At 36.6% G+C, this 16,926-nt stretch overlaps 1 protein-coding gene across 2 annotated transcripts in view; it reads left to right on the top strand.

Annotated features, from left to right (window-relative positions):
- The window catches only part of SLC25A36 (solute carrier family 25 member 36), a 40,152-nt gene extending 25,466 nt beyond the window's left edge, over window positions 1-14,686 (top strand). For both annotated transcript variants that reach the window (XM_037024761.2, XM_017671231.3), the window contains 3 exons: window positions 779-845; window positions 9,868-10,157; window positions 10,805-14,686. In XM_037024761.2, coding sequence (XP_036880656.1) covers window positions 779-845; window positions 9,868-10,157; window positions 10,805-10,998 — 551 coding nt within the window. In that variant the 3' untranslated portion in view covers window positions 10,999-14,686. The remainder of the gene's footprint in view (window positions 1-778; window positions 846-9,867; window positions 10,158-10,804) is intronic.
- Window positions 14,687-16,926: the final 2,240 nt, after the last annotated feature.

Here is a 16,926-nt window from a genome sequence, read left to right as displayed (position 1 = left end):
TTACCGAGAATGAGCCATCTTAGGTGACTACCCTTCTGCATTCATAGTAAATACTACTGTAGTTTTAGATCTTTTTTCTACCCTGAGTTTCTCACTTCAGTGTATATAAAAAAGTGAGTGAGTTTTGGTTCCTATTTGTAATCTAGTGAGCTTTTCAGTTTTTGTATTTGTTTAAATGGGTGAAAAATAGTTCTGTCCTGTTAGCCCTAACAGAAACCTGACCTCTGTGATATCATTATTTTAAGTTTTATCAAGTATATGTTTATAATAAGTGTTCATAAGGCGAACAACAGTCATTCCTGTTATACAGTCATTTTACGATTAAATATTCATAAATGCTGATGCTTACATTGAATCCATTTTGAATAGTGATTTGTGATGTTAATTGGACCCCAAATAGCTGTTACATATACATTTGCATGCTAAAAACCCTAGAATACACAATTTTTGTATGTCTGTAAAAATGTGTTTCTGAATTTGCTTAGTCGAGGCTACCCCAGAGGATATTGATTATTTCGGGAGAGGGATTTATATATAATCAGATTTTGCTCTTAAAAGTACCTGTTAGTTATGGTCAGAATTTAAGAATGTAGATTGAAAATAAAGAACATTCATGGTTGTATGGTTTTGTAAAACAAAATTGTAAAGATATATCAACTAATAGTTAAAATGTTTATATGCATTTTCTTTAAGATAGATTTATATAATTTTTAAAACCTGAAAGTTAATAGCGTGTTCCCATTTTTTACCAGAGTTCATTTTAAACATGTTTGTTTAGGTTTTACTGCTATCACAGCGACCAACCCCATTTGGCTTATAAAGACTCGGTTACAGCTTGATGCAAGGTATGTTAATTAGTTAAAACAAAGTTGGTTAAAGTTTGTTTCAACTGTTTTTCTTTAAGTTTATATCTGTGACACTTCAGTGCCAGGTATCTAACTATGGTTTTCCCCTCTTGCTGCAGAATTTGCTTTTTTTTTGTTTTTGAAGCATGGGTCTACTGCCAGCAGCAAAGGGGATATAATAGTTGCAGTATGAGACTTCCCAAGGAAGAGAGGGTATTCTGAATTGTGTTTGTATTTATGTATGTATATGTATTGAAGTATAGTAGATACACACTTTAACACTCTTAACACTGGTTTCAAGTATATAACACAGTGCCTCAACAGTTACCCATATTTTTAAATCCTCACACCCCCTACTGCAGTTACTGTCAACATAGAAAGATGTTACAGAATCATTGGCTGTATTCTGCATGCCCTACTACCATCCGCGTGACCGATTTATATTCTGATTGAGAATTTTTGTGCCCTTTTATCCCCCTCACCCTCCACAGTTACCTACCCCTATCCTTACCCCGTGGTAACCACCAGTCACTTCTCAGTGTCTATGAGTCTACTACTATTTTGTTAATTTTGTTCTGATATTCCACAAATAAGTGAAATCATATGGTATTTGTCATTCCCTGCCTGGCTTATTTCACTTAGCATAATACCATCTAGGTGCATCCATGTTGTCGTAAATGGAAGGATTTCTTACTTTTTTATGGCTGAGTAATATTCCATTGTATATATGTACCACATCTTTATTCATCTATTGATGGACACTTTGATTGCTTCCATATCTTGGCTATTGTAAATAATGTGGCAGTAATCATAGGGGTACATTTATCTGTTGGAATCAGAGATTTTGCTTTCTTCAGTTAAGTTTCCAGTTAAGTATCACTAGGTCATATGGAATTTCTATTTTTAGTTTTCTGAGTAACCTCTTACTGTTCTACACAGTGGCTGCACCAATTTACATTCCCACCAGCAGTGTAGGAGGGTTCCCTGCTCCCTTTCTCCACATCATCACCAGCACTTGTTATTTCTTGTCTTTTGAATAATGGCCATTCTAACTACTGTGAGGTAATACTTCATCATGTTTTTGATTTGCATTTCCCTGATGATTAGTGATGTGGAGCATTTTTTTCTTGTGCCTGTTGCCCACCTCTATTTCTCTTCTGGAAATGTCTGTTCATGTTCTCTGCCCATTTTTTAATTGGGTTGTTTATATTTTGGTGTTGAGTCCTTACATATTTTGGATGTTAACCCCTTACTAGGTAAGTCATTTGCAGATATATTCTCGCATACTGTAGGATGACTTTTGGTTCTGTTGATGGTGTCCTTTGCTGTACAGAAGCTTTTTAGTGTGATGTAGTCCCACTTGTTTATTTTTTATTTAGTTTCCCTTGTCTGAGATGTGTCCAAGAAAAAATTGCTCATACTTAATGCTCAAGAGGTTTTTGCTTCTGTTTTCTTTCTAAGAGTTTTATGGTTTCAAGTCTTACATTTAGGTCTTTAATCTGTTTCAAGTTTACTTTTGTGTCTGGAGTTAGACAGTAATCCAGTTTCATTCTCTTGCATATAGCTGCTAATTTCCCCAACACCAGTTATTGAAGAAATTCTCTTTTCCCCATTTTATACTCATGGCTCCTTTATCATATATTAATTAACCAGAGATGCATGGGTTTATATCTGGGCTCTTTCTTCTGTTCCATCGATCTATACATATGTTCTTGTTTCAGGACCAAGCTATTTTGATTACTGTAGCTTTGAAGTCAGGGTATGTAATCCCCCCAGCTTTGCTCTTCTTTCTCCGGATTGCTTTGGCTATTCAGTGTCTTCTGTGGTTCCGTATGAATTTTAGAACCATTTGTTCTAGTTCATTGAAGAATGCTGTTAGTATTTTGATAGGAATTGCCTTGAATCTGTAAATTTCTTTGGGCAGGATGGCCATTTTGACAATATTAATTCTTTCTATCCATGAGCATTGGATAGATGTTCATTTTTTGGTGTCTTCAGTTTCTCACATGACTGTCTTGTAGTTTTCAGAGTATAGGTCTTTGACCCCCTTGGTTAGGTTTGTTCCTAAGTATTTTATTCTTTTCGATGCAGTTGTAAATGGAGTTGTCTTCCTAATTTCTCTTTTTGCTAGTTTATTGTTAATATATAGGAATGCAACATATTTCTGTGTATTAATTTTGTATCCCACAATTTTGCTGAATCCAGTTATTCTGATGGTTTTTGGGTGGAGTCTTTAGGGTTTTCTTTGTATAATATCATGTCATCTGCAAATAATGACAGTTTAACTTCTTCCTTACCCATTTGAATGCCCTTTATCTCTTTGTCTTGTCTGATTGCCATGGCTAGGACCTACAGTATTATGTTGAATAAAAGTGATGAGAGTAGGCATCCTTGTCTTGTTCCTGATCTTAGAAGAAAAGCTTTCAGCTTTTTTGCTCTTGAGTATGATGTTAGCTGTGGGTTTGTCATATATATATATATAGCCTTTATTATGTTGAGATATGTACCCTCTGTACCCATTTTGTTGAGGATTTTTATGAATAGTTGTTGAATTTTGTCAAATGCTTTTTCATCTATAGAGGTGATCATGTGATTTTTATCCTTTCTGTTAATATGGTGTATGACGTTTATTTATAAGTATTGTACCATCCTTGCATCTCTGGAATAAATCCCACTAGGTCATGATCCTTTTGATGTATTTTGAATTTGGTTTGCTAATATTTTGTTGAAGATTTTTACATCGATGTTTATCAGGAATATTGATCTGTAGTTTTCTTTTTTTGTGATGTCTTTGTCTGGTTTTGGTATTAGAGTGATGCTCTAATTAGATTAGAGTATAAGTTCGGAAGTATTCCCTCCTTTCTACCTTTTGTAATACTTTTAGGAGATATTAGCTCTTCTTTAAATGTTTGGTAGAATTCAGCTGTGAAGCCATCTGGTCCTATACTTTTGTTTGTTGGAAATTTTTTGATTACCAGTTCAATTTCGTGTTATTGGTCTGTTCAGATTTTCTGTATCTTCCTGGGTCAGCCTTGGAACATTGTATTTTTCCAGGAAGTTGTCCATTTCTTGGCATGTAATTTTTCATAGTGTTCTCTAATAGTTCTTTGTATTTTTGCAGTATCCATTGTGATTATTCCATTTTCATTTCTGATTCTGTTTATGTGTGTATACTCTTTTTTTCTTGATAAGTCTAGCCTAGGGGTTTATCTATTTTGTTTATTTTCTCAAAGAACCAGCTCCTGGTGTCATTGATTTTTTTTTTCCTGCTTTATTCTTCTCTATTTTATTTCTGCTCTGGTATTTATTATGTCCCTCCTTCTACTGACTTTGACCCTCATTTGTTCTTGTTTTTCTAGTTTCTTTAATAGTGAGTTTAGACTGTTTATTTGGGATTGTGCTTGTTTCTTGAGGTATGCCTATATTGCTGTGTACTTCCCTTAGAACTGCTTTTGCAGAGTCCCACAAATTTTGGACTGTAGTATTTTTGTTTTCATGTGTCTCCATGTGTAGCTTGATTTGTGTTCTGATTTGTTCATTGACCCATTGATTATTTAGAAACATTTTGTTTAGCCTCCATGTGTTTGTAGGCTTTTTTTGTTTTCTTTGTGTAATTTGTAGTTTCATACCATTGTGGTCTGAGAACCTGCTTGATACAATTTCAGTCTTTTTAAATTTATTGAGGCTCTTCTTGTGGTCTAGCATGTGATCTATTCTGAAGAACATTCCATGTGCATTTGAGAAAAATGTGTATTCAGCTTTTGGGTTAAGTGTTCTGTAGATATCACTTAAGTCTATATGATCTAATGTGTTGTTCAGTGCCTCTGTTTCCTTATTTATTTTCTGTCTTCCTGATCTGTTGATGTAAATGGCTTGTTAAAGTCCCCTAATATAAATGAGTTGCTATGTCCCATTTTAATTCTGTTAGTATTTGTTGCACATATTTAGGTGCTCCTATGTTGGAAGCATAGATTTTTATGATGGTTATAACCTCTTGTTGGACTGACCCCTTTATCATTATGCAACGTCCACCTTTGTCTCTTGTTACATTCTTTGTTTTGTAGTCTTATTTTGTCTGATGTAACTACTGCTACTCCTGCTTTTTCCTTCCTATTGTTTGCATGAAATACTTTTTTCCATCCCTTCACTTTCAGTCTGTATATATCTTTAAGTCTGAAACAAGTCTGTTGTAGGCAGCAAATAGATGGGTCTTGTTTCATTCTGTCACCATGTCTTTTGATTGGTATATTTGGTCCATTTACATTTAAGGTGATTATTGCTAGGTATGTACTTACTGCCATTTTTTAATTGTTTTCTGGTTTTATTTGTAGTTCCTCTATGTTTCTTTCTTCCCCTTTTATACTCTATTATTTGGTTTAGTGTTTTCTTTAGTGTTGTGATCGGATCTCTCTTTTTTAATTGTTTGTGTATTCATTACAGGCTTTGGTTTGTGGTTACTGGTAAGGTTCATAGTTTCCTGTGTAACAGTCTATATTTAGTTGATGCTCAGTCTATTTCAAACACAGTCTAGAAGTGCTTTTTATTCTTCTTCCACACATTATGTATTAGATGTCATAATCTTTATTTTTTGTGTATCCCTTGACTGATTTTGTATATAGGTGGTTTTAGTACTTTTAGTTTTATACTTCTTGGTAACTAACTGGCTTACCACCTTTACTGTGGGTTCATTTTCACTGGTGAAAACTGTTTAAGCTTAAGAAACATTTCCATCTACAGAAGGTCCTTTAACATAACCTGTAATACCAGTTTAGTGGTTGTAAATTCCTTTACCTTCATTTATTGTGAAGTTGAGAAATCTTTAATCTCTCCTTCAAATTTGAATAGTTATCTTGCTAGGTAGAGGATTCTTGGTTGAAGGCCCTTCTGTTTCATTGCATTAACTATTTAATGCAACTCCCTTCTGGTGATTAAGTTTCTGTTAGATCTGCTGATAGCCTGATGGGGTTTCCCTTATAAGTAATTCTTTCTCTCTCTCTGCCTACTTTCAGTACTCACTCCTTATCCTTAATCTTTGCTATTTTAATCATAGTCTTAGTGTTGTCTTCCTGGGGTTCCTTTTGTTGGGGGCTCTCTGTGCTTCCATGACCTGAATGTCTGTTTCCTTCCCCAGATTGGGGAGGTTTTCAACAATTATCTCTTCAGAAAGACTTTCTATCCCTGTATCTCTCTCTTCTGGTATCATTATTAAGCAAATATTGTTTCATTTGGATTTACCACACAGCTCTCTTACAGCACTCTTTAATTTCTAGAGATTCTTTTTTCTCTCTGTTCCTTGCTTCATTTTTTTTCTGTTCTCTTACTTCCATCTCATTGGCTTCTCTACTTGTAGCTATTCTTCATTTTCCTTCATTGTATATTTCATTTCAGTTCTTCAGCTCTGAGTGGCTCTTTATCAACTTTTCTCTTTGTTGAAGTCCTCCCTGAGATTGTCAATACTTTTCCACAGGTCACTGAGCAAGTATATTTATGACTTACTTTGAAATCTTGTATCAAGAAGATGGATGATCTGTGTTGCATCTAGCCCTCTTTCTGGTGTTTTGTCCTGTACTTTTGTTTGGAACATATTCCTCTGTCTCATTTTTCTGGGTTTCTGTGTTTCTTCCTTTGTATTAGGTGGATCTGCTATGCTTACTGGTCTAGAGAGTAATGGCTTTATGAAGAAGCTGTCCTGTGGTGCCCAGAAGCTCAGACTCCTTACTTTCCAGTGCATGGTTTTCCTTTGTGGTGGAGCCCCAGTTGCTGTCAGTGGGCTATGGATGGGATTGCCTTTCTGTCTGTCTGCCAGCAGTGGTCTATCTCAGTCCACGACGGGTGGCAGGTCACTTCAGCTGGCCCTTAAGCTGCACTTCTGCTGGGAATGTTGTGGGCAGGGCCACCCTCTGTCTGCCCTGCATTGTTAGTGAGGCTGCTGGGTTAACGGGGTGGGTGGCTGTGGGGTGGAATGACGAGTGGCACACTGCTGCCCACGAGGAGGAGGGTGTTCTCTGAGAAGGCTCCCGCAGGTGCATCCCTAACTGAGCTGAGACAGGGCCAAGAAAGCTGAGGCAGCCTCCCTCTGCCTGCCAGGCAGCAGGGTCTGGTGCTGCTGGACTGAGCTAGTGAGCAGGTTGGCAGGTGCACAGGAAGCACCTCAGAACCGAGCTGCCAGTGAGGAGGGTGGGGCATGTGGGGCTCCTGCTAGTACCTAACCTCTTGTGCCAAGGGAGGGCTGGGAAGTGTCATCCACCTGCCCTTTCTTCTGTGGAGAGAACTCCATCCATTCCTCACCCCTCTGATAGCCCTCCCACTGCTGGCAAGTTTCAAACTGCCACCTCTGTGTTGGGTCTCAGCAGGACCAAGGAACGGTGCCTGTCCTCCACAAGCAGTCTCAGCCTCCCAGAGTGTTCCAGCTCTCCCTGGTGCCCAGCCCTACTAATCACCAGAACCCAATGCACTGTGGACTCAGGGCTCCCGGAGCAGACCTCCAGGGCCAGGTGTGCAGGTTCCTGAGTGTCTTGCCTTCTCCCTGCTCCCTTCCTTTTCCTCCCACCTGTGGGCTGGGATGGGGGAAGGCTTGGATCCTGCTGGATTGTGGCTCTGCCACTTTACCCTTCTCTCTGTGGTTTCTTCTTCACCAGGTCTGTTCTGCAGTCCTCAGGTCATTTTCAGGATTCATTATATTTGCTGTAGTTGCTTCCTTCGGTGTGTGTGTTTGGGAGGAGGTTTCCATCTTCCCTTCCTGCTCAGCCATCTTTTTTTTGGTACATGTTGTATTTTTAAATGAAAGGAGAAAGAAAACCTAGCTCAGGCAATGATACTGTCACTACACAGTTGATCATAATCAGCCTCGCAACAGCTAAATAACCCATTTGACCAACTAGTCCAGACTAAATCTTTGAGATTCATTGCTCAAATTCAGCACTTTATATATAGAGAGCTCTGGCATGGGCTTAAGCTCATACATTCATAGACTTTTCATCTGCTATCACTGACCACTTTATGTTAGGAAGATTCATTCATTTGATAAATTTGAGCAGGTGGGTGGTGCTCAGTTTAGTGCTAGGTTCTAGAGATATACCAGGAAACAGTGGAGACTAACTTTAAATGGAATGGTCAAGGAATGGTTCTTTGAGCCCATTTTAAGCAGAGGCAATAGTCAGTGCAAACCTCACAGCCCCTAAGTTTAGGACATTTGACATCTGAGAACTGACAGAAGTCCAGAAGCAGTGCAAGCTTAAGAGTCTTGGCATATCAGCCACTCTTGGTGTTTAGGTAGTATTTCAAAGAGATGATCCTATTGATGTAAGTAATAATATAATAGTTTTGAAACTGTTTTAGCATTTCAGTTTGGAACAAACTTTATTTCTACTGCTTTTTATATTAGTATTTGTAAAGTAGTGTTACAGCTGGTAGACTATAAATAAAACAGAGGTAAGAAATCACTTACAATTACACCTGCTTAAATATCTGTTTTCTACATTCTGTCATGTTGAACTATGCTTTTTGGATACTTGAAAAGTAATGTCTAATCCTTGTTTCATCTGGATTGATTTCTAATGAAACCTTAAGTGTTGTAGCTAAACTGCTTTTATTTAAGTTGGAAGTATATTTGACATATAGTTTCAGGTGTACAGCATAATGATTTGACAGTTATATACATTGTTAAATGCTCACATAGTAAGTACAGTTTTATATGTCACATAGTTTATTTCTTACCACCAGTGGTTGATAAGACAACGCAAAAGTTAAAAAAGTTTGCAATGCCAGTCCATGGTATACTATGGTAAACTACCAGGGGTGTGCTTCAGTAGGTTCTAGGGTTGATATTTGGGGAACCAGGAAAATATGGCTTAAATTTCTTTGTTACTGTTTTTATTTAAAATTGTAACATACCTGCACAGTTTCATGGAGTTGGGGATAGTAGTGAAAGGTTGGTTTGAAACTGCTGAGATCAAGAACAGGGCTGATGTGTTTGTATATTACCCTTTGGGACTTGTAGCTCTTTTAACTTTGTTGTAAGGCAGGATCTGATAGAAATTAATTGTAGTTGGTTGCATGCATCATTCAACTTATATTTAGTCAGCATCATTAGTTGAGGACAGTCTGAGTTCAAGATAATCATTAGTTCACAAAACTAGAGGAACTTGTAGGTTATCAAATAGCTGTCTTAGTTATGGTTTTATTCTGTTAGGTGAAAAACAGGTTGTACATAACTTCCAGTAGGAAAATTTTCTATTTCTTTCCCTCTTGGGTTATCATTTAAACCCATTTCTTACCAGGTTCTATTGAAGGACTCATGTAAGTATAAGATAACACATATTTTTAGATAACACATATTTTTATAAACTCAAAATTATAAACTTGTGTAAAAGTGGATGCTATGTCCTTAGGTAATACTGAGGAAATTTTCTTGGGCACAGTACTCAGTAAATACTTGCTAACTGTAGAGGTCCTCTGCAGACGTAAAGGATACAGCTGTTACCTTTAAAGGATCAGAGGAAATTTGACATTAATTCACACAGTCACTTTTTGGTAAGGACCGGCTTGATGAGATTGGAAGAGTCCTTCAGGTGCACAGAAATGAAATTAATTACTCCTTCCTTTGTGATATACTATCATCACTGGTGTCTTGTTTATTCTTTTTATGTTATTAAATGCAGAAGAAATCTCAGCTTAGAAGTGGATTTAATGTGTTTTTGAGCTGTGGTCACAGTGTATTTGATTTGGACTAAAAGATTTTTGTTGCTTATCCCTACAATACAAACTTCAGTGAGGACATGAAACTAAAGATTCAGTGTATTGTGCTTTGCATTCAGTAAAATAAACTATTTACATGTTACGCATCTGATAAACTAAATTTGGGACCAAAGAACAGGAAATCTAAAATGAATGTTTTTAAATTCTAACTTCATGAGAGCTTAAAGAGTATCATTCTTTATTAGAGAGGCATATTTCTAAATTATATTTATTAAAAATGCTATATTAATTTACATTAATAAGATTTTTCCTTTTTGCTTTTCAGGAACCGTGGGGAAAAGCGAATGGGCGCTTTTGAATGTGTTCGTAAAGTGTATCACACAGATGGACTCAGAGGATTTTATAGGGGCATGTCTGCTTCATATGCTGGCATATCAGAGACCGTTATCCATTTTGTTATTTATGAAAGTATTAAGCAAAAACTACTGGAATACAAGATTGCTTCTATGATGGAAAGTGATGAAGAGTCTGTAAAAGAAGCATCAGACTTTGTGGGCATGATGCTAGCTGCTGCCACCTCAAAAACTTGTGCTACAACAATAGCATATCCACACGGTAAGAGGAGTCTAGTTGATAGGACTAATGTTCTGTTAACTTAGAAATATTTTCCCATCCCAGCCAACAGTCTGCTTACTAGAGCAGTTTACTGAATTCAGTATAAGAAAATAGGATTTTTAGGAGTTCATTATGATGGGATTAAATCTGTATAAGTAACATATGGCTATTTCAATAGATCAGTATATTCCACAGGAGGTTGTTTAGCATGGGTTGTGGACAAGTTTCAGTCCAGAGTCCCATTCCAGCCAGGTGGCTTTTGGACAAGTTTCTGTTTTTTTAAAAAACTGTGGTTGTAGGTAGTATATTAGATATTCTGTGTACATTATTGTTAATCTACATAAAAGTCCTGCAGAGTTCTTAACCTTCTGTATTTAAGTCTCAGTGTCCTGGGACATAACCAGGATTGTCTTCATTTTCAAATGGAAAATAAGAAATATTAAGGTTAAGTAACTTAAGCTTAAGGTTACTCAGTGGTGGAGTCCACGTTTGAACTGAAGTCTGTAATCCCAAAGATGAAACTTTTTTATATTACTTCATGTTGGCAAAGAAGTATATATGATACATACTGAATTCCTCAGTATTAGGAGGGTACAAAGATATCACTAACATTTAAATTAAAATGACTTTTTTTTCCCCCTCAACAGAAGTTGTAAGAACAAGACTACGTGAAGAGGGAACAAAATATAGATCTTTTTTTCAGACACTGTCTCTGGTTGTTCAAGAAGAAGGTTATGGGTCTCTTTACCGTGGTCTAACAACTCATCTGGTGAGACAGATTCCAAACACAGCCATTATGATGGCCACCTATGAATTGGTGGTCTACCTACTCAATGGATAGCAACATCAGGCTGCCTGCTCTTAAGAAGGAAGACCAAAAGCTTACAGTGGACCATGGAGTATCAAAGCCAACATAGTGGACAGAGGAGAAATAGTTTGGGAACATGTAACTTTGCCTGTGGAAGTTTGGTTGTAGGAATTAATCACAACCACATTACTTGGTCTTTTCAGTAATGTGAAAAATAAACCTTGGCTGCCTCCAAGAAAAAGCCTTTAGAAATATTTCTTCCTCAGAATTGCCATTTTCTCTGTCATGTCCATGGACACAGTTGCATTTTATTGATTTATGGCAGTCAGAGTACAGTGTTTATTCTGTGAGCACTTTTCTGTCTTCTAAACAAAACCATCCCTAATTATATACTATACTGTAACTATCCAAAGATAGTACCGACAGTCATAATTTCTCACTTCTGGCTTCTGTGTAATTCCTGTAAAATTGTAAAATAACAACAATAATAGTGAGATCCTTGATACTGTTCTCCATTTCCTTGAGAGGATTTAGCACAGTATTTTAAAGTTAATTATTTGGCATTACTTGTCACTGTTTTTGACAACTAATTAGGTCATGTCTAAATAATCTTGTGTATTTGTAACTTGAAAGTGTTTTGGTTTCCACTGCTAATATGTACTTGATGTTTAGCATAATATGGACACTTAAATTATTTGTTAACAGTTTATCAACACAAATGATAATGGTTTTGGACAAAATAGCCTAATGTTCATTCTCAGCCATTTCAGTAACTTGAGCATGTCCTCATCTCTACTCTAACTTTATGATACATGAACAAATGCAGTTGTCTGTTCAGTGATTTATGAGTTATGAATGAATTAATCACCTATCATACCTAGGTATCATTTTCTTAAAGTGGAAAAAATTTACCACTTCTGAATCTTTCTCTGTTTGCTTTCACATTAAGAATTTGGACATTTGAATTAATTATTTTCAGATGATCTGAATAGATTGCATTTATTTTGTAGAGAAAATGGTAATTTTCAGCTTTTCCCTAACAAGATCTTTTTTTTTTTTTAAGTATTTAAAATATTTGGGGCAGTCTAAACATAGAAGAGGGGCCCTCTGCTATCTGACTGAGCAGGTAGTTATCCAAATGACTTACAGTTTTGTAATAAACTGCTTTTGACAAGAAATGTATTCTATCCTAATTTCTTGAATGATGCATCATAAAGATTCAAGTTAGTTCAGATTAAGTGTGCTAACCGGACATAGCTTTTACATTTTGCTATTGAGTTCAACTGCACCTTTTAATACTTTTAAAAGTATGTATGACCCCTATGAAAATGTTTGCTGTAATTCGGAGAGACTTTTGCTTATGGATGTTGCTATAATGGTGTATAAAGCTTCTACAGTGTGGTAGTCATTTCAGTAAAAATGAACTGTACCTTATGTGCAATGGGTTATCTTAATGACTGTGAATGCGCTTTGTGGCCATTTTGGGTGTTAGTGTGAGTAGAAGAAAATTCCATGTTAGGATATTTTTAAACATTGGTCGTGTATTAGGTAGAAACTGTGTTTGTACATTTTTTCTGGATTTTAGGTATTTTGTTTTCGAGATCTACAGTATAAGTGTTCTAAATATTCTGTGTATACTGTGGTGCCCCTAACAGAAAACTGTAGGATGTCATTGCAAGCCTTCTCTGCTGTCACCAATGAAAAAGTGCCCTCTTAAATTCCTCCACTTTAACTCTCTTGTAATCAACAGTAACTGGATGTTTTTGAGGTGCTTCCATTGGAATTGAAAATATTCCAATCTCTTTGGAGACCAAAGGCATATTCAACTTGCTTACCTTTGGGATTATTCATATTTTTATGGTGAATTTCAGCTTTGACATTTATTGTGAGGAACATGCCAAAAAAACTATAACGAGTCTGTGACTTAAATCTGTAGAGAAAGTCTCATAGTGTTTGCCTTTCAGGTGCCACTTACACTGCCCCGACTGCAGTGCTGTTTGCCTTGGGCAGATCCTTGGGTTGAATGTAGGACAGAGACTCTGCCTCACCTTAATGATCTCAGTAGCCCACAAATGATTAGGAATAATACTAAAACCCACAGCTAAGGAACATCTTACTATTTAGTTGTAGCAGGTTCATAACAAGTGTCCTTCGAGGGTGAATAAGTATTCTACTCCTGTTTATATTTAGCAAGTAAAATGTATTTAGCAAGTAATGAACTTTATAGTACATTATATTCAGCTTCTAAAAGTGAATATTATGTATGTATTGGAAGGAAAAGATCTTAGTCTTAGACTTTGTTTCTTGTGCAACAACTGGAAGGGAGCAATGAAACTTTTTGTTGTTTTTTTCCCAAAGCACAATCAGCCGTAGTTTACTTTTATGTATGACAGAGATAATTTAAAAAAGAAAACTATATATAAAAGTTGTATATAAGGTTTGCCTCTGAAACATTTTTTTGGGAGATTTTTTTAATTGATGTATAATGTTTAGAAAGAAAAACACCCAACCATTGGACCTTTTTTTTTTAATGCTGTGTTTTGTTTTCATCTATTTCTGTCATGACTTTATTTCTAGAATAGAGTGAGTCAGCAGTCTTCAGACTGGTGTGTACTTATGTTATAGACTCTTCTCAGAAAATGGAACTGAGCTTATTCATGGTGAAGCACTAGGTACTGACAGAGCATATTCTCAAGAGCAGCAGATAACTGTGGCACATAGAAGCAGTTTCCTAAATTTTGAAGTCCAAATCAGAGAATTCCCAACCCAGTGATGTGGGGCACCATATCGTGCTTTTAAATCCAGGAAAAAACTGTCACCAAACTTTGTCTTAATTTTCATAATGTATGTAACTTTGTGAAACAAACTATCCTAGATGAGGCCCACAAATAATTGATTTGTAACTTTGGTACCAAGATAGAATATCATTAGGTTATTTAGTCCAGCCTTTTGTTTCCCAAAACCTAATACCCATAGTGAAATAGTATCATTATATTAGGACCAGCAGAGTTTGATTTGTTCAAAATAACAAGTGGTCACTCTTTTAGTGGAGCATAAATATGTCAGCATTTTAAAATTTGTTTTAAATCACTAAAATATTGGCTTGAATGTGAAGGATTTAAGCACTAGAAATCAATCTGCTCTTTACTCTTACAGCCTTGTTCATGCCTGTCTGTTGTTTACATGCTCTTCTGCAGACTGTTAGTACTATAGAGACCCCTTTTTGGCTGATAGAGTCATTCAGCCTTTTTCTCTTATAATGTCAGTCATGAGTTTAACATTCCTAAGAAATATAGGTGTTTCTGAATGGTTTAAATTGGAAGGAATTTTTAACTATATGGAAGTATGTGATACCATGTACTAACCTGCCCACTAAGATCTCTTCTCCATCATGCCCTTTGTTTCTTGTTAATCTGCACATTGCTTTTTATGCTACTCCTTTTGGAAAGTGAAAATTGTAGTTTCACTCAGTTTTTGTGTCAATAAACATTTTGAATGTGTACCCCTGAATATGTGAACCAATTAAATTATGACTTACAGTCATCACTAAATCATCAACTTCAAAAGAGTTGGTGTCTTATCACCATTTATGTGAGGTTTGCTATTCTCGCATTTGTGTACATGGTTGTAAATTATGTGCATTTACTTTGTATTTATGTTAGCAAGCTGAATTTTATTTGAATTGTTAAATTCAAAAAAATTAAAATTGCTTACGAAGGTGTTTTTTTTTTTTTTTAAATAATGCGTTGCAGTATTTTGGTATGGTGAGAATATGATCACACTTTCTTAGGGTAATGTTTACCAAAAGCACTTCGCCGTTTTCAAGTTAAATGTTATTCGGCTTCTGTCTGCCAGAACTAGAGATATCTAAGAATCAAAAGTAATCTAACTCCCTCATAGTTCACTAAGAATTTCTGGTTTTCCTTATTTTCCACAAGCTTATTGATCTTTAAATCTAGTATTTTTCATGTATCAAAACATACAAATTATAAAATATACCTGATACTTCCCTAGGTTATAAATTTTTTTTAACACTAGGGCCTTTTTTTTTTTTTTAAGTTTGGCCTTTAGGAAAGCTAAGAATATTAAAATTAGAAGTAAAGAGCTGGAAACATGTCAGAATAACCAAATGAATCCACATATAATAGGTTGAAGTATAAGGGACACAAAAGTGTTGTGTAGTGCCTACCCAGTTTACATTTTGTTTCATTTTCTAAGTTTTTCCAAATGTAGCCACCATCAAACATCACCCAGTTTTGTAAGTTAGGTAACCAGGACAAATATACCTTGTTCCTTTTCTCAAAGTTAACACTGCTGAAATTGTCAGGCCTATTAACAGTACTTTTTTCACTGAAAATTGTGGGTAGAGTGAAGACATTGGCAAAATAATGGCTGAGGTTCATATTCCTTAGCTCATGTCCTAAGTTTAAATTAGGTGTACTTGTGTTCATAACTGAATGTCAGGAGCTATGATAAAGGAAGGAATTGTGAGTTTATGACGTAAGGCTCATCTAAATTTCTTAAAAGTGCAGCATCTATACTGATAAAACTCATGTAAGCAAGCAAAGTGTAATTAAATGATTTCCTTTCTTTTCTTATTTTTTTGTGTTGTGCAGACCAGCAGGCTACCTTGATACATAAGACAATTCAACAATTAAATTCAGAGAGTGCTATGTTTATACAGCTGGTTTCATGTGATTTCCCAATGGCCTATAATTTTAGTGAATAGACAAATGATAGAGTGATATCAGTAACAATTGGGCTGTTTTGACTTGGGTGACTTGAATCTTAGTCCTGTGTTTATTTACTACACTGTTACTCAGTAGCACTTACGATGACACAGATGATTGGGAAAAGAAACTTCATTTAAAGGAGAAAGGAGGTTTGGATCAGAATGAGTCACTGGGGAGTTGTGAGACTTGGAGCTCGGTATGTAAATTGGAACAGTATGAACTTTCTGAAGCTAATACATGTAGAGATTGCAGTACATCCTGAGGCTGCTGGGGTACCACTGGGGTTTTCCCTCAGAGCATCCTACCATCATAGAAAGTCAAATTTACCAAACAAATGTTCTGTTCACATTGTATTATGTGAGCTGCTTGCACTCATACTGTTGAGCCTTAGATGTCCTATGTTCTCTGGAAATGTTAACAGTGATAACTCTTTTAGAAAGAGATCTTGAAAGTTTGCTTGAGAGAAGTAGTGCTTTAACCAGGCTTTGAAACAAGAGTACAGGAGCATTCCTTGTTGAAGCACAGGTCAAAGTAAAGTGTTTTAGTAGAACTATCAGGAGAAATAACCCATTTTCTTTTATCCTCTCCTGGAAATTGACTAAAAAAAAACTGTCTTAAAATTTTGAAACAAGTGATAGACCCAGGATTCTAAACCTAATTCTAACTCAAAAGAGCTTACCACATCAAGCCAATAAAATGTAGTGCTAGAGGGGAGGAGCCAAGATGGCGGCATGAGTAGAGCAGTGGAAATCTCCTCCCAAAACCATATATATTTTTGAAAATGTAACAAATACAACTATCCCTAAAAGATCAGAAGATACAGGACAACAGCCAGGCTACATCTACACCTGCGAGAACCCAGAACCTCATGAAGGGGGTAAGATACAAGCCCCAGTCCGGCAGGACCCGCGCACCCCTCACCCCAGCTCCCAGTGGGAGGAGAGGTGTCGGATCAGTGTGGGAGAGGGAGCCCAGGACTGCTAAATACCCAGCCCTAGTCGTCCGCACTGGGAGCACAGACACAGTGCATGGTGTGCTGGATACTAGGGAAATGGAACAGTAAAACCTGCAAGCGGGTACCCTGCAGCTGGGGCCCCTGGGACAAAGAATAGTGAGTGCTTTTTGAAAATTAAAGGGGCAGGGACACCACAGCTGGACGGAAGCGTCCCGGGACACTTAGCACCCTAACCCCCTGGGTGGCAGTGCAGCTCTGAGGGCCTTTCTGGAG

This window comes from Manis javanica, chromosome 3 (genome assembly GCF_040802235.1).
Source record: "Manis javanica isolate MJ-LG chromosome 3, MJ_LKY, whole genome shotgun sequence".
NCBI lineage: Eukaryota > Metazoa > Chordata > Mammalia > Pholidota > Manidae > Manis > Manis javanica.
The sequence above is the reverse complement of the archived record's forward strand: the minus strand, read 5'-3'. Positions and strand labels throughout refer to the sequence as shown.